The sequence below is a fragment of the Pempheris klunzingeri genome, unplaced genomic scaffold, assembly GCF_042242105.1.
Source record: "Pempheris klunzingeri isolate RE-2024b unplaced genomic scaffold, fPemKlu1.hap1 Scaffold_119, whole genome shotgun sequence".
NCBI classification, from domain to species: domain Eukaryota; kingdom Metazoa; phylum Chordata; class Actinopteri; order Acropomatiformes; family Pempheridae; genus Pempheris; species Pempheris klunzingeri.
This window is the reverse complement of record NW_027255022.1, coordinates 37,426-61,425: the sequence shown is the minus strand read 5'-3', so window position 1 is coordinate 61,425 and position 24,000 is coordinate 37,426. Positions and strand designations below refer to the sequence as shown.

The following is a 24,000-nucleotide window of genomic DNA, read 5'->3' as shown; positions in this document are numbered from 1 at the left end:
AGTGATAATTATTAAAATGTGATTATATCAAAAGTATTAAGCTTCCATACACCATTTTAAGTGTATAATAAAGTATTTTGTTAGCTTAAGTACTAAAAAAATAGAGTATTGCATATGAATGGGAAGTAGATGGGCAGAGAGTTTATATAACAAAGAACAAATAAACGCAAAAGATAGGAGCGCGACAAAAAATAAAGAATTACTTTTATGAATGCTGTATTTTTAAATATTTTGTATGGCGTCCCTATTAGTTTCAGTTTTTTGACTATTGATAGACTTTGATCAACCTCAATCGTTACACCAGTTGCTGTTAAATGAAATTCTCGCTGAATTAATTTCAATATAATTTAAAATAAAATTTTAAAAAATCAATTACTTTCCTTATGTATGGAGGTACTTGTAGTGTAAACATACCAACACCTGGTAATGTCAAAGGACCAAAACACGTAGCATAACAATGTATATGTGCTGGTGTATATTTGACATATCGTTTACGTTTATTATGATCTTCCATTGAATAAGATGCAATCGTTTGAAACCTTCTCCATCCCAATGAAACTATTACTGGATCATTATTTTTAAGAATGCGTTGATACCATTTGTGTTTTTTAATACGAAAATTTAAGTATCCTAATTGATCTTCACCAGCAATAAGACCACCAATAATAAGAGGATATTTGGCGTCAAAATTAGTTATAAATTCATTTTCTATTGCACCAATTTCTATACGTACGTACATACCTGGTCTGTAGCCTTCATATAGAACTCGTTGCTCTACTGGCAAATGTTTAAATTCATTGTCATCAAGCTAAAATTGGTAAAAATCATCGAATCTGATATAAAAAGCGTGCTAATTGAAAAATAAAAAAATACATTTTTCTGTTCAAGTGCTTGCTTTTTTAGTTCATTTAAATATTTTTCCTCCTGTTCAGTGTACCTTTCATCATTTGTTTTAGTGACACCATTAATATCAGATTTTATTGTACCATTTATTTTTTTATTGTCATATTCTGAGTCAAATTCCATTTTTTTTTCAATTTTTTTTTGTAAAACATTATCATTGGATTTATCACTTTCATGTATCTCATCTTCTTGTTGACTACTGTTTTCGATGTCATCTTCACTGCTATAGCCATCAACATAATCATTGCTATTTTTATCACAATCGAAATCATCATCGCTATAATCATCATTGCTATCGTTCGATGCATCACTTTCATCATCTGTATTACATTTTGATGATGATGATTCTTTTTTATTTAATTTCTCTAAATCTTCATAATCACCATAAATATTATCGTCATTTTCAGATTTAATCAAAGATTCTTTAGTTTTACGTGCATCTTCGATATGATCGTCTAAATATTCTGATTGTCCAGTTACAAAGTATTTGTAAATCAGGGTTTTTGAATTATCAATATCAGACCAATTAATATCCTCACCTATAAGGGCGTGTGGATCATATTTATTTGACATACGTGTACAATCATAAATACTATTATCAAATTTAGATTTGTTATCGTTAGTGTTTGATTTTTGAAAAAATAAATCACCAACTAACATTTCAGACTTTTTATTACCAACCATTATTTGTTCATTTGATTGTTTGCCATAAATAAGTTGTTTTAAAATAATGTGGGGTAAACGGAGATTAATATTTTGATGGCTTTCTCTTATGCGTTTTGAATCAATTTCCGACTTGTTTATATTAATGTCAGAGACGAAATTATTATTTTCAAAGTTATTTTCAAAATCACTGCTAGATACTATATTTTTATCGTCATCGTCATCACTCGTATTTTCATCTTCAAATTCAATTGTATCAGTAAGTTTAATCTTTGATGCTCTAAGTTTATCTTTCAAAGGATATTTCATATCCAACATTGCACTAATAAACATATTATCAGCTGGAGTATAATCATCCAATTTATTATTGGAATCATCGTTAGTATTATTATCAGCTTGAAACATTTGGGATTGACCAACATCAATATACACTGCATCTTTGTCGAAAAGAATATTATTTATACTTGAAAAAGGTGCATACACCAATTTTTCTTTAAAATCTAATCGCCGATTTTTTGAATGATCAGGAAATGGACAGGGATCAGGCAGAAAATTAATTTTATTCATTGAATAATCACCAACACCCATAATATGAATTTTTGCAGATGATTTAAGATGAGTACCTTGAACATAACCATAAAGAGCAACTTTTCTGTCACAATTATTTTCAGACCTTCTTATTTCTTCTGGATCTGTTATATCTTCTATACGATCGCAAATCAAATAAGGATGCCCCATTCTCCACGATAATTGTGGAGTCTTAGCAAGTGATATAAATCTAGCCAAATTTATTACTTCTCGTTTCCCATACGAAGAATATTTAAATCCTGTTAGATAAAAAACTTTTGCACCAGGATAAACATCCGACCAAAATCTATCCTTGATTTTCTTTTTATAGACTTTAAGTGTTTTGTTTTCTTTAAATTGATCCAAAAATGTTAATACACCCATCACCTTTGGAAATCCTGTTACTTGAATCATACTAAGAAATTCAAATATCTCCATTTGTAGTCCATCTTTAGCACTTATAATCAACAATGCTAAATCCACTACTTTTGATAAATCTACCATTGAATTAATATCATTTGGACACTCAATAAATGTTAAACGTCTTCTTTTCCCAGCTACTACAGTAATTGGACCTGTTATTTGAGAAACTGGTGATTTAGTATAGTGTTTTATTAATGAAGATAAAACTGTTGACTTTCCTGACTTTGGCGGACCAACTATTGCGACTACCATCGGCGGAGGCAATTCTTGCTCTCTACAATATTAGAAATTATATAAAACTATCCCAAGCCCTTATTATAAAAATTTACTTGCTAACCACGGGTAAATGGTGCTTTTTAGTTTTAACATCTAGTCGGCGTGCATGACCTTTTTTAGCTCTGACTGTCGATCTATATATAAATGCTTTTGGATTCCTTTTTGTAATTTTTTCATCGACCATTTCAACTTATTTGAATTAATATATAGCTTCTTTTTATAACCTATAACTTATAATATACGATAAATATCTTCGTTTATTTCATACCAAAATCGGCGATCTTCGTGCTCTATCTGTTTCCTATTCGAAAGCATGTGAGAATAGTTTATTGCTTTATTTTCATACAAAAATATTTTATAGTATTTATATTCTAATAGTGTATTTTTATTTTCTACATAGAAATAAAAATTACATAACTGAAAATTTAAATATCTTCCATTCCTTAAACAAATATATCATATTTTACTAATGAAAGTCAATATTTCAAAAGTTATTTAAAGTCGATTTTTATTTGTTAAGTTTTTCATTTGATGTAAATTTCACAATTTATGCCCTATAGGGTATCTTGTATATGTATTTCATTCGAATTAGATTTCTATCAAGTATTTTAGATTATTTAGATATATTCTGGCAAATTTCACTTTTTATAAATTTTGTTTTAGAATGATATTTCTGTTTGTCTCACATCTATTTGTTTTTGCCATACTCCTGTTCCTAAACGTTTGTTACTTTAAAGTCTTTCTTATTTATCTCTAAATAGAATATAGTGAATGCTATTTACTTTAATAAGAATATTTGAACATTTAAAACTACTTGAAGAAAATAGTACATCATGATAAGGGACGATAGTTTGAACTTGAATTGCTTAATTTAAAAATTTTAGTTGTATGAGTAATTATTGACTTTTTTTATAGACGCCTGCGTCAATCATTCTTTAGTTTATTAATTCATGTTACTATTAGTCAATAACCTCCCGTTAACGATGTATAATAAATTGTATCTTAATGTAGATAAAAGTATTTTCTAACAAATTCAGGATATATTAATCAACTATCAGACTTCTCCAGAGAGACTTTTTAAACATAAAATCTGCATCATGTCAATAATTGGAAAAGTAAGAACAACAGTGGTGATGATTAAATTAGAAAATATGATCCTTAGATTCCCAGAAAAATAACACAAGGTAAAATTTCATAATGCAGATATCTCATAGATATAGATTATTGTTGGTGAATTTTAGAGTAGCATTAACAATAGTCTTTCTCCTGGACTGTGTTCCCGGAAATTCAAAATTATTATAAACTTTATGCTAATTACATGTTTCCATAAAAAAATTTATAGATAGCTCTGGTAAGATTTACGAACGCTGGCGCCATCGTGACACATAAATATTACAAGAAAAACATCTCTCTAGTCAAGAATATAACTAGTAGAGCCAGTGATGGCAATGAGGGGAAGTGTGGACGGCGCTCTGATATATAAATTATAACGGACTTCATTCTCATTCAACTGCCAAATAATAAATCGGAGTTTAGATATGCGAATTATGATTGGGTAACTCATCTGAGTGTACATAGCGTTTAATGGAAAAATAATGACCTCTAGGACCAATAGGCTGCACTAGTATTTTAAACTTGTAAATAAATAAAAATAAATTTATAATATTCATTGTATTGTTGTAATTTTAAAGAAAGGAGTCATTCCTTATGCTTTGGATCTTTTACAGAAAGCGGCCGAATTCATAAAAAAAATCTACTTTTGAAGTTAAATTGATATTTAAATATATATTTTTACTTTCCATAGCTCATATGTTTTAAATTCTAGCCTACTATAATTAAAAAGGATATGGGTGCTATTAATAATAGAATTTTGAGCCTACTTAGGTATGAACACACTGATAATAAATTCATGGAAAAGATTAATGCAATACTATACAGATTAAGTAATAAACTGCTAATTCATTTAAAAATTAGCAAAATAAATTTTATTACCACTAGATAAATAATCAGAAGATTGTTATTCTAATGTTTTACTCATTTAGCACATTTAGGTGCTTAACACACTGTAAAAATTAATTGTATTTTTTGAGTTTACATTTATAATTATCCGCGTTGTTTTATTTCATACTTATAAGATCAGTTGAAATATTAATTCTGGCTTCTATTGAATCTAAATAGAAATATGCTAAATTGACATCAAGATAGTGGATATAGTAAATGTAGACAAATAGGAATTTTGTTTCTACCTAGATTTCCATGTTACTACGTTAACCCCCTAACGATCAGAAAAACGATACCCGACAACGTTTTTGGGGTATAATTTACAAATATACCACAATTTTTTATTACACAGACAGATGTAAATAAATAAGCTATTACTGAGAATTATTACTGAATTTTAATATGTGGAACTATAGGAATCGTGAAACATATATACTTGTTAATCTATGCAATAACCCTATTTATGTACATTCTCGTTACATACCATTGCTCAACGGTCACATTCGCGCAAGAAGTGATCGCTTTGAATAAAATATCTACATTTTTTAGCAGAAAAATATAAATTATCAATTAATATTTTTTACGAACATTTATAACAAATCTTCGAAGGGTGATCTGGGCATTAAAACTTGAAGTAAATTTGACACCATTTTTAAATTTTCGTGGCTCTGTTTCTTTCATAAAAATTGCAGCGTGCTGGCTTTCCATTAAATTTTGATATTTTATTTTGAATTACACATTTCTTTAATCTCTTCTTAATTCTGTTTGTTGAATTACGATCTAAAAGTTGGTTATACGGTTTCTCCAACTTTTCTTTTAAGAAGGATCTTCTTGATTTTTTCACATTTTAAAAATATATCTTAAAATAACGAGAACGCATTAATTAGAAAAGAGAAAATTATATTATAAAACACAATCAGAGGCTATCTTCTAGTAAATCTGCGTTTGTAAAATAATACCAACATTCAATCGACCTTATCCACCACAACATTAGTTGTAGTGCATTATTACTTGAGGCTTGAATTTTGACTATTCATCTTAACAGTGTTATTAGTAGTGCCAGTTGACAATAGGATGAGCCTTTTGACAAGCGTATGATGCCATCATACACTTGTCATAGAAAACAAAGGTGCTACTGTACAATGGTCTTTTTGTTGAAGTCAAGGAGGTATTAATTTTTTATTTTTACCAGAGTGGAATAATGGAGTTGATAGTGAAGGGACAACAATTTCGTCAACATTGCATTGTCTTAGTGCTATTAAATTATTTTTACCAAATATATCATTATTTTTTAAATATATTTGACAATAGGGTTTACTAACAGAAAGAACTCTAGTCCATACTTGGCAGGCTTCATTGGCATGTATTCATATATTCAATTAGAGGGATCATCTTCCACTTTTTAATGACACCAGTTGCTCATCTATAGCTATAGTAACATCTTGATTTGGAGAAAACTTTATAGGTGAAATGTTAATCAATTAATCCCATATCTCGCTTAAAAATGAAGGAATAGTTATCTTCGTTTTTGCGTCCAAATTTCGTTCTGACCTCATAAAAATGAAGAGTCCTTCCAAATTGTTTGAATCAATGATGTGAAAATATCCTTCTGTAGATTTCTTGACCTTAATTAACACAAAAGTTTTGATTGAGAGAGTTCTTTTCTATCCTCGTGAAAAGCCATTAGTACAAGAAGACCTAAAATAAATAGCGTTTGAACTCAATATCGTCCATATCATGACACTTATTTTTAAAGAAGTGCTTCCCAAATATATTTATTTTTATAAGCTATTATTTTGGTAAAAATTTCGGTCGTAGAAAATAACAAAAAGCAATCATAGAAAGATTTGATTTTTAATAAAGCATAAGAACTAGCATGAGGAGATAATTTCATAATATTTTCAACGCAAGTTTTACTTTTATTAGTTTTAATGTACTCAAAATAATTCCATTTTTACTTTTTAAGATATCATCATTTACTTCGACATCTATCTCTTCATCAGATACATCACATTCATTGGTAATTTGGTCTTAAAATTCACTTTCAAAAGAGCTTTACTCATCATTGAAGTCGATCATTTCAAATTATATAATTAACGCGCATGCGCCGTGTGTTACTTATTTTATTCAAGTTTTTCTACAAAACGAATCGTTAGATTTTATTTAAACTTTGTCAATAAATTAATTTTAACACATTTTTAACTTTGAATTAAAAAAGTGGTGTAAATTTTACCCTATAAAAGTTAGAAGATAATCTTCAAATAAAAATCTTGATACTTTATATATATATAATTATTTATCGTATTAAATTATAAAAAATTATATTTTATAATAATACTTATAATATGAAGTAATTCAAAAGAAGGAAAAATATGATATGACAAATACAAAATCGTTTTGGGGTAAATTTTACCCAAAAGAGTTGGAGAGTTAATATTCTTTGTCGTTAAGAATACCTTTTATAACTGTACTCCCTCGCTATCTATTAAATTTAGTATTCTAGTTTATGAGAACAATGCAAATTTTACTTTATTATAAATTTTGTGTATTCCTAACAATTTTCGCTAGCTAATTGAACCATTTAGTGATGCAAGACCAATTATAATAGTTTAAATGGTCACTGTTTCTGTTTATATTATGATATTAAAGTTTATTGATGACTTTTACACTAAAATTGTACAAATAAGACTTGTTTTCTACTCTTTTATAGAGAAAATATTTATAATAATTATTTTTACATTGCTGATACCTAGAACTAACTCTTTTGTTTACCACTAAATCTTCTTGATTTGTACCCCTATTAATATTATTACTATTACTATTAATGAGCTCAAATATATCACTTACCATTAAGGAATTGAAAAATTATATAGCAAACCTTTGAATTTATAATTTTTAATTTAAATATGGGGAAAATTATGTACTTGAAAAAATTCAAAACCCACATATCTATATATATATATATATATATATATATATCTATATCTCTATCTATATCTACTCTGGCTAGATGAAGTTAGATCTATTCATAGATCTAATGTCTAATTTTTATATTTGGAAAATTTATTTATCGTCATGTTTTACTATCTAATTATACCCAAAAAAGTATTTTCTGAGTATTTGGGATTTCGTTAGAATTATTTCTGCCCCTCAACAATTATAATTTTCATTATTATGCAAATTTAGATACATGAATTTCTAAAATAATTTTCAATTAATTTAGATACATTAGTAGATTTAATAGTTTCGTACAAATTAATAATATTTTTTCAATTATTTTATTTATAAAAGACAAAATAAAAATTTTTCTTTGAAAATGTGTACTAAAATGGCGTATGGCGGTTGTATCATCAAACTCTGCAATTCAAGGTCAAACCTAGAATTGAGAAATTTTAGTAAAAGTGGTAAAAACAACATATAAAGAAATAGTTGTGGGTTCGAATTTACCTTATGGCTGTTTCATTTTGTTTTTTGGAGGTAATGAACCAACTGTAGTAGAAGCAAGATAATAGTTTATTATCAAATAAATGATTGACAATAATAAAAATAGAAGGAATCTTTAATTAGGAGAGAAACGTTTAATATTGGTTGTTCAAAGCTTTGATCATTATTGAGTGATAAAAAATTGAAGAGAAAATTTGGTTAGGTAATAGAATAACTTCTTCAAAATGACTAGTGTTTCATGTCATATTTATTACAGAAATTGAGATCTAATTTTCGATACGAATTTTTACGAGTTTAGCTACGTTACAAATCCAGCTGAATATAATTCATTAAAAAATTTGAATAAATATTAATGAAGGTCTACTTTTAGAAATGTGACTGACTTTAAGAATAGCATAAAATTTTTTCTTTTCATATAAAAAACTTGATTAGCAGTAGCATAAAAACGCGCCAAACATTTTGGGTATTAATGCTAGATATCCCCTATATTTGTTTGACCTACGCTAGAAAATTTATGAAAATGTTACTTTGAACTCGTCTACATTAGCTGCATAGTATGAATAATTTGATAAGGTTATATACATCCAGCATTATACAAATTTTAAATAAATATTCTCTCATAGATACAAACAGATGTAAAATGTACTTTAGTTTTTATATAACCTAATATTGCTGGAATATATTTTAAGTAAATATAATTAGGACTATATTACCAAGAATAATTTTATCAGTTTTTTAAATAAACAAGTAACTATTTACTAGTCTGCAGCTTATAATGTGTCCCTGTCAGATCAACATCCAGTCTACTTCTAAAACTAAAGTTATAGAAAGCTAGCAATCGTGTGTATTAATTTTTTTTCACATTAGTAAATAATATATTACCTGTAATATTTATATCAACTATATAGTTGTCGCACTGAACTTCAAATCAAATATTATATATTTACGAGGTATTTTTTGCATATCACAAAAATAAGGCTAGATCAATTTTCTTCCTCTAACCAGTAATATTAGTTTACTTAATTACTACATCTCGTCAAGTAATGTCTTTCTTACACAACTGTCATCTCATTTCTACGAAAAATTGGTACTAAAAATTTTATAAAGTCCACGTTCTGCAGACTTTTAGAACAAAATTTTTAGCTGTAATATACTATGTTAAAGCTATAATGCTCTTTATTAATACAATTTTGAGTTAACAGCACTAATTAATCCATAGCTCTATTTAAACTAAATTCACTATAATGAAATGCAGATCTATGCATCATGAATTGTGCTTCTTCAGATAGCACCGAAACAGCTGAAAATATAAAAGTTCTGTCGTTAGAATGTATCAGAGAGTTTGATCATTAAAAAGTTTTTCTGTCGACTAATGCTATGCAATATACCAATGATCTTCTTGGCAAATGACGCCCTAAGCTATCTCAAAAAATTAAGAAGGTTCTCAATACCTTCTCAAACTTTATTATTCTAGCTGTATATGCTATGCTCTATAAAAGTAATACTAAGTAATAATAGTACTTTTATAGAAACTGATAAATGTGATTCAGAGTTTAATAGGGATTTTTATGCGCATTTGAGTAATCAATTTGAATATTTCTTTTATCTGCTTAAAAATAATTTTAGAAGCTAAAATAAGATTCTTTACACCTCATTAAAATATATAGTACAACTCTATTGACACTCATACAAAAACAATTATATATTTTCTTTTTTTGGTATTTTTTCAAAACAAAAGCGGTGATTCTAAGAATCGAGGTAGAATATATTAATTAAAATATCTTAAAGAATTTGTAATTTTTTCGATTTGTATAAAAACGTGGAATAATATGAATGCTGAATCGTAATCTAGTATTGCAAAGATAAGAAAAATGATGTGTCAAATCCACTTCTATTTTTTAGTTACGAGGTTAAACCCCTGGCGCAGCTTATTGGGTTTTGAAGTTTAAGATGGTCAGGCTTGCTTCATTAAACGCTGTAGGCTTATGTAGCAGAGTTATTTATCATAATTCACACACCAACTCCGACTTATTATTCTTTATTATTCTGCGGTAGTGTGAGAATTTGACCCACTAAAAATAAACACCCTCTTTTTCGAGCTAATAATTCCCCCACAATATCCATGTATTGGATATTAGCTCTATGGGGATCACCTTAACAATGAAAGGAATTTACTATCGTACCCTAGTGCTTCAGCACTTGATTTCATCCTCCCATCCGGCTTTCTCTCTCTACCAGCATGTACTATAATTTTTTTATAGAAACATGCAATCACTATAGTGTTACTAATAAGTTCAGATTAAGGGATACGATAGACCGGAAACAGTAGGCGACAACAGGATTTGAATTCGTGCCCTGGGAGGGTCAGTGAGCCAAGCTATCTGTCCGCTTAAATTCACTTTTATGTGCATATTTGAACACCTAAAAGAAGCAACAAAATGAATTATTTTTACAAAAGTCCTATTAGTAAATCATAGTGACAGTAGAATGATTTCTAACAGTAAAATAAAATCTGATAGAATTATAATTAATATTTTTGTAGTAATAAAATTATGTCACACCGATGCTACTTAAGTTTTATGTAAACGTCTGAGTAAATGGAAGGTGGATGCTAGGCTAGGTAGGGTATACTACCTAAATGACAGTATAGACATTAATTTTAATGTAATTTTGTCTAATTTATTTTTACAAAAGTGGCTAAATGTTTATAATATATTTTGAAAATGTAATAATGGACATTGGAAATCAATATGTTTTTTCAAGAGTTAAGAAGTAATAAAATAAAATTTTTATTATAAAAAATGCTAAGAATGATGTATTATGGAAGAATATAATGTGCTTATACCTTGTTTTAATCGAAGATAGGAGACTTTACGTTTAAAAAAAATTAAAATAACTTTTAAATATGAGTTTCATTAAAAATATTATTGTAATTTGATGTAATTATTTTCGGTATATATTTTTCAAGTTGTACTGATGTGGGGTACTAAAAAGAGTCAGAATGTAAAAAATCAAAGCTACAATGATGAGTGTATCTTCTTTGAAGCTTTCCATATTTAATTGGTACCTAAAATAAATGAGATAAAATACTGTGGAGATATCATATAGATACTTATCATAATGCTATATAATATGCTGTCACAGTAGCGTTAAAACTCTAAATATATGATATACGAGTGGTATTAAATAGACCATTTTTATTTTTACTAAAAAATTAAATTTGAGATGCTTTACTGACTTAAATAAGCAAGAAAACAAGGTATATAATCACATATGTAGTTTGTGACATATTAGAAATAAATTTAAATTCAAAAAACGACAGTATCAATCACGATTCTTTTCGTAATAGCAACAGAATATTATCTTAACACTTAGCATGAGAAGTAACAAATAAAAAATCAAATTTTACAGTAATTTTAGGTATCTATTGTTTACTTAAAAACTCTCCCTTAAAATTTTTGGTAAAAACCAAGTGCCTAATATTTATAATTGTGAGTAAACTCTGACATATATACCAAATTTAATAATCATTAGCAGCTCGAAAACAAAATTTGGCATCATTGTAATTTACAACAGCACGAAGGAAATACGATTTCCAAAATACAAAAAAGCACGTGATATTTAAAAAAATGTTAACTATTTATAAGGTCGTTTTCTAATATTTGAGTCCACAATTGTATCTAAAGGGGTTCCAAAAAGTAGATCATATTCATCCGCTTCTTCAACATCAATGTATTTTCCAGGACTCCTTGAATTCTTTTCATGACAAGTATTAGTAATTTCTATTAAATTATACACTTTATTTATTGTATAAAAATATTTGAGTTTTTCCTTGATTCTTCTAATATCAAAAGATGATGGAGTAACGATTTCTGTCTCATCAATTTCCTTATATCTAATATATCTTTCAAGTAATGGAATATATTGCTTTACAACAAGTTTAGCAATATCTAAAAGTGTTTCAACAATTGCGCTATTGTCCTCAGTTTTTACTATAACAATTTTATTGGCAATATCAAGTTTCAAACATCTACCATTATTAGATATTAATTTTTCCAGGTTAAGTAGTTTTAAACATTCAATAAATTGCTTTGATATTATAGAAATATCAAAATACGATTGTGATAGCTCATTTTCAGTCTTTAAACACAACCTTCTATTTGTCAAAACTTTTGCGCCGTCGATAGTTTTTCTAGAAATAGCCTAAAAATTATAGTTAAATTAATTTCTTAGATATTAGAAATAATTTGCTTAAAAGATATAAAAGTAACAGAATATTTTTTATTACAATTAATAATTTGTAAAAGTTTACATTTGAAATGTGATTTACATTAAATAGGCTTCATAAAGGTTAATTTCTAAAGTAAAATATAACACCCATCTTAAAATTCAAAGATTGGTGTCTATTAAATGTAACGTAGATATCAAATCAGTGACATAAGCTCTTGACCTTTGCATATCATTTAATGCAGTATTATATCGAATATATTTCAATAATTAATTACTCTGTATCTATCATAAATTTATTTGATGGTGGAGTTACCCTTAGTTGCCTTATATTGTCAGTATTATAAATTTGGTTGATTCTATAATCTAGTAATATCATCTAATATCTAATAATATATTCTAACAATTTCATCTAATAATTTATTTTTGTACTTCAATAAAACATCATGGTCGATTAAAGTCTTACTTTAAAGGAGGAGAATGTATTAATTGATGTAGTTGGAGGAATTTAATGCGCTATATCCAAAGCTTATAGTTTTTACTAGATTTCATAGTAAATACGCTTTTATCAAACCCCTTAAACTAAAAATCTAAGACTTGATAAGGCATATTAATCAGATAAACGGAAGAGCTTGGAATTATTAAAAACTCGAAATATATTTTCTACCCATGAACTAATTTCTTATGATTATTACAAGTTTACATTAACACCAGTATATTGTCAAATGCAGAATATAAGTTTAATTCTCTATCTCACCATAGCATAATGTTGCCTAAAAATAAAGATCAAGTGGGGAGATTATATAAGTATTGGTACACACATTTTATGTATAAAATGGTGTTCATAAGTTCATGGGAAAAATCTAATATTGTTTTCAAAAAAGTTAGAGGCGTTATTTATATTTAATCGGAAAGTTGATTTTTTGTCTAAATAATTCAAAATTGTAATAATGAAAAAAATTTACTGTTAATCAGATAGTAAACAAAAATAATTTACCGTTAATCTTCCGCCAATCAATGTATAAAAAATTTCACAATCATCACTAAATGAATCGATATCAATCTGCATTTTATCATTTAGGAACTTCTTATAGACTAAAAGTTGAGGATAACCAGGACCAAATTGGGTACACCACTTTGCAAGATTGTGATAAGCTAATTCACGCAACTTCGAAGAATATTTTGTCTTTTTAGTTGTAATAGGTGAGGTTCCCCAAAACCCATTATCAGTAATAATTTTAAAGATTTCATATATTTTCATACAGAACAGAAGACGAAATTCGTGACTTTTATTAAACACAAGAATAATCATCAAAAATACAATATATCTGGATCTATTAGACTTATCATCGAGTTTTTGCAACAAAATATCAAACAACCTTATAATATTACTACGATATGTTTTAGCTAGTTTTTTGAAAGAATTATTTATTTTTTCTATAACATCGATATCTGAATTCAACGACATTATTTTACAAATTTCATCAATAATTAGTTGGTCTTTCTCCATCAAAATCATTTACAATAAAAAAAAATTGAATATATTCAAAAAACTGACAGCGCAAAAATAAATAATAAATTTCGCGTATGCGCAATAAAATATTTATATACACGAGTTTCAGATTTAACATTTTGAAATTAATTTCCGTTGTAATTAAAATTCAAATTTATATCTTGATAAAAAAATTTTAAAATATTTTTAGAAACTCTAAGTCATATATTAGATTTTTTTATAGCAAATTTTCCATTTGAACGATCATTAACGACATATAACGAAAATGAATCGTAAAAAATACGATTTTGTACATCATTTTATTTATTTTTCTTTTAACTTAAATGTGATTAGCTTTGTATTTAATGGATAACATATATATTCTACATGAAAAGCAAGTGGAATTGAATAATAATATCTTTAATTTAATGTTTTACATTGCCCGTACAACTTAAAAATCTGCATCATAAATAAATTAGAATGTAAAACTTTTATGATTGAAAATATATAATTATATACAGTTTTTTTTTTAATTTTCATTATAAAAGCTAAAAATGTGGAGTTCGGTGAGGCTCTACTAATTGTTGGCAGAGATTGAAAAAACTCAAAAAACTCTCAATCATACTTTTTTAAATTATCAGAATTATTCAAATAGTTAATTGGTAGAACATAAAATAACTATTTTATTTGTGATAATATTTATAATCTAGCTTAGTAGCATAAGATGTTAATTGGCAGAAGAGAAATAAATATAAGTCAATTTTCATATTAACTTAGTAGAGCAGGATGCCATAAGTGTCAACCAGATTTATATTAATATAATTTACACGTTAAAGTTAATTTAATGATCCTATTTATGCCGATTTTGGAATATCTCGTTTTACCTGTCGTAAACATTACGTAAATATTATTTCTTTTTTTAACTAGGTAGTAGTAACATTTTACAAAAATTCAGTTAGATAAATTAGGATTATATTTTTTTAATATGCGAACAATAATAACAATGTAATATAATTAGATTTTACTTAATATGGTACCAATGAAATTACTATCGATTAAAAACTTCTATAGAAGTAATTTAATTTATTTTTATTTTAAGTATGCTGCATTTCCAAAAGTTCTTTAGTGTTTTTATTTTTTTTGTAAGCATCATATCATGTTACACTAAAAGAGAGTGTTATTAGTAATTTATTGAATCATTGTTTCATTAATGCTTTAATTTTCATAAAATTTAGAAATTACTCACAATTTAAAGATACTTAAAAAATTTTTAAAAAGTGTTGTTGAATTATATTAAAATGTCAAATAAATAATATTTAACAATTATATATTTGAAAAATTAAAATGAAAATGGCAAAAATCATTTTAAAGTAATTAATATTTTAAAAATGATTTTTTATTATTATAAATAAGAAAATCGAACTTCATTAATTTGTTATAAAGTTTTCAAAGTTATAATACTTTAATATGAGCTATAATTATACAAGATGTATATATATTCACTCTACATAAAGTTAATTATTTTCACTTAAAATTTGAAATTATATATTCTTCACACTATATAACTATAGTGCATATAGATATAGCCACTTTTATTTAATAAATTTATATCAATACTATTAAATTCATTATTCAAAGTGCAGTTATAAAAATTTTGCCACTATAACAATTTTATTCAAAAATTTCAAAAGTTACAGTTTACATCATATCTTTTCGATTATGAACGGTCGAAACTTTTAGCTATGTTCAATGAACTTATAAAAACATATTCTAAAATCAAAAATGCTTTCTAGTCTATAATTGTAGCTTTCAGATACATCAAATTTATTTATTTTATTTTTTTGTTCAGATTACCCCATTAACTAAATATTTGGCATGTGAACGATAACTATATAATTCCTAAAATAATAAAACAATCTATAATATATTTAAAAAATTCTCATTATTACAAATTTGTCTATTCTCATAATTTTCCCGTACGTCTATTAACGCATTTTCTGAAAACATTTTGTTTTAGCCTTTCTTTTTGAATTTGTACGAACTGAATAAGGTAATTAAAAATTTATTCAATATTTCACTAATTCTGAAACACTCATCTTTAGGCACTAGTTACATAATATTAAACTTACTTGTACAATAGAATTATCTGGGGAGTTAGATCACGTCATTAACTTAGGAATGAATAAATTTTACAGTTTAAATTCAATTATCTATCTCACATGATCCACGTTGTTGTAAGTCTTTATTTATAATCAACACTATCACTATATTATATAGTTTTTATTAAAGTAAGAAATTAATTTTAGTATTTTTTCGCTTATTTCTTATAAATTTCTAGTTTTCTGGATGATTTTTTTATAATGGTACTTTCTCAAGTTTTTTAAACTTTGAAGAGATAGAGTAACAAAAAAATCTTAATCAAATATTTCCTAATTTTATCTTGTATAATGTCACAAAACACGATTTGTTACATTATTGGCTTGCTAGTTTCATTTTGTAATTTTTTTTAATTAAAAAAATCATATTCTAAAGTTATTAACATTAAAATTAAATATAAAATTCAAATTTATTGCCATGTAGATAAAAAGTGGGAACAAAATTTGTTCAGTAGTGTGCGTGTGTGAAACGATGTCTTTTGAATAGAATTAATACAAAACTTTATATATAATGATGATTTTTTAAATATTTCTTGAAAAATAATTAAATATAACATCAGTATAAATTTGGTAAAGATAAGCATGAATAAAAGTAGAATTTTGGGAGTTACCTATTATATGAATATTTAAGATCTTCCAAAATATAAAAAATTTATTTAATAAATAAAAAACTTAAAATAAAAATAGGAGAAGTTGATTTTATTTACATGGAATAAATGAAGTGACTTTAAATTTGTCATCTATGTGACATAAATTTGACAACATTTGCAAATCTTGTACTATGAAATAACTTACGCATACCAATCTATTAAAAAATTTAGATGGATTTATAATCTTAAATGAAATGATTATAAATCACTAACTACAGTAGTATTCATGAATTAATGTTTAATCGAATTTAAATTTTTTAACAAATTTAATTTTCTGTTTAAAAAATTAGATAATGTACCCTAAAGTTATATATGACATTTTTTTTATTTACAAAAAAATCATAGATATAATTAGCACTATTCACTTGTCCCAATTATAAAGATATTATTTAAGATGTCCTTTAGTTTTCATTTAATATTTAAAAAGTCTTTATATTTATATGAATAATGGGTAATTAATGAAAAATGAACAATGGCAGTTTAAAAAAAAACCGCTCTTTATGTGTAAAAAAATAAATTTAGCATTTTATATTCTTTGCTACAAAAATTTAGTGTATTTTAAGAGTTTTGAGTTATTTCATTACTTTAATGCTATTACAAAATTTTTCAATTTTAAAATGATCAAAAGTTATTAGTTAGGGCGATATTATTTTTTTACCTTGCAAGTAAATTTCGTAATATGCAGAAATTAAAATTGATACTATTTATGAATAAATATAATTAAAGTTGAGCAATGATTGTACATAGTATGCATTGAATAACGCTTATAATTTTCTCGAAAAAATTGGAATCAATTCAAAAGTTTAACAATAAATCTAATAATAATTAAACTATTCCCTTCAAAAGAAATCGATTTGATTGCTTATAAATATATATCGCAATCATTATAAATCTCGCACTAATTTCTATTATACCTTTACCATTCTTAATACACGTCGGAAGGAATCGGTGTGCTGAATATCAAAGGTGCATAAATAATTGGGAGCATAAGATCTACAAAATGCATTGATTATGACATTCATTGCCCAAATAACTATTTATAAGCTCATTTAAACATACAAACTCATAACTGGATAAGTTATTTGTGTATCGCTATAGAAAATACGCGTTTAGTAGATAAATCTAGAACTAGTGTACTTCAAATTATACATTACCTACTTTACGTGATTCCCAATATAAGCGTTGAATTAGTCACATATCAATTCACTACCTGGTTAACGATAGTCATTTTAGGTGGTATGTTTTATTCTTAATGGCATTGATTAATAAAATAATTAATGTTTAATGGTTTTGATCAACCAAAAATTGTTAAAGTATTTTTTCTGTTAGATGATTTTTTAGAGATCCCTATAATAGAGTAATCTAATTATGAATAAACCGAGATGAAGTGTAAATTTTTTTTATTCTAATTTTATTATAAAAGTGCTATTTTAGAAGTATTTCACTAAAGATCCCTTATAAACTAGTCTTTTTAGATATAATTTTAAAAATTATATCTAGAATTTTGTAAAAAATATAAAAACTAACAGAATTTCATCTAATTTTGTTTTATTATAAAATGCTGTAACACTATAGATGAATAAAAAGATCCCTGCGAACCAATATGTGTTCGTTTACTTAATTTCAATAACATTTTCTTCTTGTACATGTAGAAAACTATTTTTTTAAATAATAAATAATTTTTTGTAATAAAAATAAATTTTTTCCGAAAAAAATAATTTTTCTAGGTATCATACGTTTTTACATGATTTTATAATAGATGTAGATTGTAAATTTTTTTTTAATAATGAATAAAAAAATGACTGTAAGTCATATAAATGTGCAAAGGGGTATTTGATTTTGTCAGAGTCATTAACATATTTAGAATAAAAAGCAACAATAGAACATGCATATTTTAAAATTCATTACATAACTCATATTTGTTTATATTTTTTTATATGAACTAAAGCTTAAATTAATACGAAAATTTATTTTTGATCATATTCGAGAAAAACTATTTTTAATAATTATAGGGTTATTCCAAATTTTAAATATTTATCTTGCCTTATCACATTTTAAATCCTTGTAATATATTGAAAAATTAAATGAGGTTATTCATAATAAAAACAACAAGTAGGATAACTAAACCTTCAATTTTTATCTACGATCAGTATGAGATTGTGGAAAATCGTTCCCGAATATTTAAATGTAAAGACTAATCTATTACCTCGAAAAAGGTTTTCATGCGTTTATATGAGTACATATAACATCATATTTTTATAACAAATCTGCAACAAAGACACAAAAAGACAAAAATATGTGTGATCTTTTTAAGAAAGAATGTTCAGTACCACTATTTTCACAAATAACAAACCATTGGCTCCTGAGTTGCATAATAATTCTTTTACTGTAGACACGTAAATCAATTTAAAATATAAGTTCATCACTTTAAAGTTGTATTTTACATTAGTTTCGTGTTTTGTTAAAAAAGGAGAATTTATTATGTCGATTGAATAATTTTACCAAATCAAGCATATTAAACTTTAAATTAAGCGATGTTTCGAGATCATATTAATGATATTTTGTCTTTATATTTAAGTGTAATTAGTTTTTAATAGTTGTCATTAAAAGTTACAAAACTAACATAGAATATCTAAAAAAATTAAAAGATTTGCTTTTGATCTATCTGGCTTCCTAAAAAGCTTGGTGATTATCTTAAATTATGAACTAAAATATATTAGAATATGAAATAGTTTCCTCTATATTAATAACAAAGTTTAAATTTAAATCTTTTCTGTGTACTATTTTTTAAAGATATTTAAGATTTAAAAGTGCCTATTTGTAAAAAAAAATGTTTTTATATTTCAAAACTAATACAGTTCTTACATATATTTATATTATTAATATTTTAATTAGCCACAACTTTTCGGATTTAGATGAAAACGGGACTTGGATTAAGTATAATACAACATAATGTATAGTTTTGCTTTATTATAAAAACAAAAACTACTAATCAGGCCACAATTCTAAAGAAAATATATATATTATCGTAATTTCAGATTATTTTTCTCATCTTACGCCATACTATCAATTATTCAAGAGTACTGCGTAAATACAGTAACAACAAAAGCGACGATTAAAGGTACTTTTTTTCAATTCCCTGTGGAAATTTTTGTAGTTTTAACTATGGATTCATATTCTATAGCTAGTTGTAAATTAAATTCATATTCTGTAAGACGAATGGTTACATGTGATATAGAAAATAATCTCCATCCCAGAAAATTAAATTGCAAAATTTATACCAAATATTGTGAAATATTAATTTTTATGCTTTTTAGCCCTTACTATAAAGTATTTACAAACTGTTAATTCCTAACATTAATGAATAACATTTTTTGAATAAATCTAAACATCTATTTACTATGTTTAATACCTAGATGGAACACAATCTGAATAATCAATGTATTTCTGTAAATTTAATAATATTACTATTTAAAAAGTAGTGATCCTTAAAGTATCTGTAGTTAATCTGCTTGCCCTTGCACGAATTAATAATGTTATGGAGGAATTTTTATCAAGACATAATTTCATTATAATGCTTCATCACTATATGTATGTCCTAATTTCCACCATATGGTAATTTTACACAACCCAAGTAAGACGTCAAATGATACTGATTATATGTAACTACGATACTTTGATTTTTCCTCTGTGATGATTTTGGTGTTTGTAATAAAAACACGACTTGATGACAAATTATTTAATAAAAATTATTATCGCTATTTTAGTTAATCACTTTTACTATATATATATATATATATATATATATATGGCTGTATACGGAGTTTCCAAGAAAAAAAGCAAACAATTCAATTAAATAATACAATAGTGAAAATTAGAAACGAATTACATAATAAGTAATATGATTTTTTATGGGGCAAGATGAGGTGAATTTGAATTTTGACAAACGCTTCAATTTTCACATTGCGTCGCCGTAAATATGGAAACCTGTTTTTGATATCTGTAGAGGATAGGTGGTGGTGTATATTAATAATTCATCATACCAAGTTCTTAGTTCCCTTGTATTTGTAATGTTGATGGCAGTGCCAACGTTCCATTAACGTTGGCATAGGTAATAAATAGTTTACCAATTTACCTCCTTCATCCACCCGACTTTCCAAGTCGTGCCAAATCGTATACATAACATATATATATATATTGTATGCAATATTTTTATCCATAAAAAGTGATGCTTATGTCATAGGAATCAGCAGAAGTGAGAATTTTATTATGGTCATGTAATACTTAACCGTACTTTTAGTATTGTTAATTTGCTTATATTTTTCTATTATCTGATTATACTCATATTACTAGACTCACGTAAAATATTTTGTATTCATAAATTACAATGATGCAAAACATTTATTAAACCACATAATAGTCCCTATTAAATAATGTTTATATAAAATTAAACGTAGCACGAATACAATTATTATATGTTATAGGGGTCGTCTACATTCAATATCGTCACGTAATCGTTTATTAGAGTATTTACTGCTACCGCATTAATTTTATGTTGGTTCATGTAATAGCGCAACTATAGCAAGGTTCTAATCAATACAACAATATAAAACACGCTAACCGAAATCCGCCGATTGCCGGCGAAAGCTACTTGTACTACATTCCTCCCCAATTACACCAAGGTAATATTTCTTTATGTGGTTTTGGTGGACTGTTATATTTCTATCTCCACTCTGTATTATATAGGTGACTGGTCCCCGTTTTTCTATTATTCTGAATGGACCTTCCCAAGCTTTATCCGATGGTAATTTTCGCAGTACCTGCTCGCCGATCTTTAAGCTTTTCAACATTCTAATTTTTTTATTTTGACACTTATTTCTTGTTTGAGCTTTTTGGTTGTTTTCTCTTGTTATTTGCGAAATTTTCTTCATTGTACTTTTCAATTTTTGTAAATAAGAATGGGTGGATGGATAATTATCAGTTTTTATGTTTTCATCAATTAAGGTTGTTTTGTGTGGTCTTCCAAATATTAGCTGAAAGGGTGTAAAATTCGTTGTGTTGTGTACGTTTGTGTTATAAGAATAAACCAACAGGGGTAGAACTTTGTCCCAATCGTCTTCCCGCTTGCATTTTTTTATCATGTTTTTAATGCTTCGATTGAACCTTTCAACCCCTCCGTTACCTTTTGGATGGTATGGGGTAGTAAAAGACTGTTTAATATCTAAAGTTGCGAAGACTTCTTTCATTAATTTTGATGTAAAATTTTTCCCATTGTCACAATGAATTCTTCTAGACTTTCCATATATGTAGATAAAATTATTTAGTATAGCTTCACTCACAGCTTCAGCAGTAATGTTCTGTAATGGTATTGCTTGTGCAAGTTTTGTAAAAAAGTCTACAATACAGAGTGCGTAATTATTACCATTTTTTGTAGAGCTCAAAGGCCCAATAATGTCGATTTCAACTACCTCCATAGGATAAGATGTTTTAATCGGTACTATAGAAGCCTTTCCATATTTATCACTATGTCGTTGACAAGTATCACAGGTTTTCACAAAAAGTTTAGTTTCATACTCATAACCGGGCCAATAAAATTACACTATATGAATTTTTTAACCAACTTTCTCAAGTTACTCCAGATAATCATGAGAAATAATATTTAGCTCGCACGCTAGATTGTATAAACTTCCTTTTAGGTGGAGATTTTACAAGGAATTGTATTGAAACCACACTGTCAATGACAAAAGAACCCGAGGATAATGCGGATGCTATACTGTTGAAGTGGGGCTTTATTGCGATTTTGACATCTGTTAAACCATCGACAAACGAGAATTCGGAATACATAAAAAATCGCCGGAAAACAGCAGGTGCTATGAACCAATTGATTAACAATCTAGGAGAACTAGATAACATCCCCATTAGTTTACTCCAGATTTCAAGTTTTTCACAAAAAGCGGCAGCCTTCATGGATTTCAAGAAAATAGTATCCATCTCGCAACTCTCCCATGTGCGTCCTTCTGAGTCATCAAGTATTTGAATGGATTATGATCTGTGTAGATTATAAATTCCTTTCCAATGAGATACCTCCTAAATTTCTTGATGGCAAATATGATAGCTAACGCTTCCTTCTCATAAGTTGAATAGTTTTTCTCACATTCTAATAATGTGCGACTAGCGTACTCTATCACAACTGATTTACCAATGTGTTTCTGTTCTAATATAGCACCAAGACCATAATCTGATGCATCTGTTGTTTCTGTAAAAGTTTCGTTGAAATCTGGAAACACAAGTGTTGTTGGGGTGGTTAAAGCTTCCTTTAATTTATCAAATGAGTTTTGTTGTTTTATAGACCAATCAAAAGTGACGCCATTTCGACACAAGACGTATAATGGGCTAGCAATCGTTGAGAATCCTTTTATGTGATCTCTGTAATAATTGGCCAATCCAAGAAAGGATTTCAGTTCTTTAACATTCTTAGGAACAGGGTAGTTGCGGATAACATTAATTTTGTTATTATCTGGAAGAACTCCATTTTGAGATATCAAGTGGCCTAAATAGTTAATTTGTTCCTTCCTAAACGATGATTTCTCTTGATTAATTTCTAACTTGTATTTATTTAAGGTATCAAGTATACATTTTATGTGTAATTCATGATTTTCATTGTTCTTCGAAAATATCAAAATATCATCCAGGTAGACAAAGCATATTTTTCCTATATATTTCCTTAGTATCTGTGTCATAACCATCTGGAAAAAAGCAGGCGCGTTAACCAGCCCAAACGGAATTCGATTGAATTCGTAGTGTCCTGACGATACTGAAAACGCGGTTTTCCGTTTTGCATCCTCATCGAGTTCAAGTTGCCAGTACCCATGTTTTAGATCGAGTGTCGTATAAATCTTAGATCCGACCAAGGCTGCGATAACATCTTTCGTATCTGGCATGGGGAATCTTTCAATTTGTGTCACACTGTTTAATTTTCTGAAGTCAATACATAATCTATATTCACCTGACTTCTTTTTAACAAGCACAATTAGAGAGTTCCAATCGCTGTTACTCTTTCGAATAACCCCATTTCGTAGCATCTCATTTACTTGAACTTCTATTTCGCTCCGTAGCATATATGGTTGTTGTCTAGGTGGTATATATATAGGTTCTGAATCAGTCACAATTTTCATTTTGGTAACTTCATCATACTTGA

At 26.9% G+C, this 24,000-nt stretch overlaps 1 protein-coding gene across 1 annotated transcript; it reads right to left on the bottom strand.

The window, feature by feature from the left end:
* Positions 1–203: 203 nt before the first annotated feature.
* On the bottom strand, positions 204–3,016 carry LOC139225252 (ribosome biogenesis protein BMS1 homolog; the record flags this gene model as incomplete). Its single annotated transcript, XM_070856219.1, has 4 exons — positions 2,886–3,016; positions 1,963–2,830; positions 377–808; positions 204–326 (listed from the first exon to the last, which is right to left on the bottom strand). Coding segments are annotated over exons 1-4 (1,554 nt in total), but the record flags the coding sequence as incomplete, so codon positions are not given.
* Positions 3,017–24,000: the final 20,984 nt, after the last annotated feature.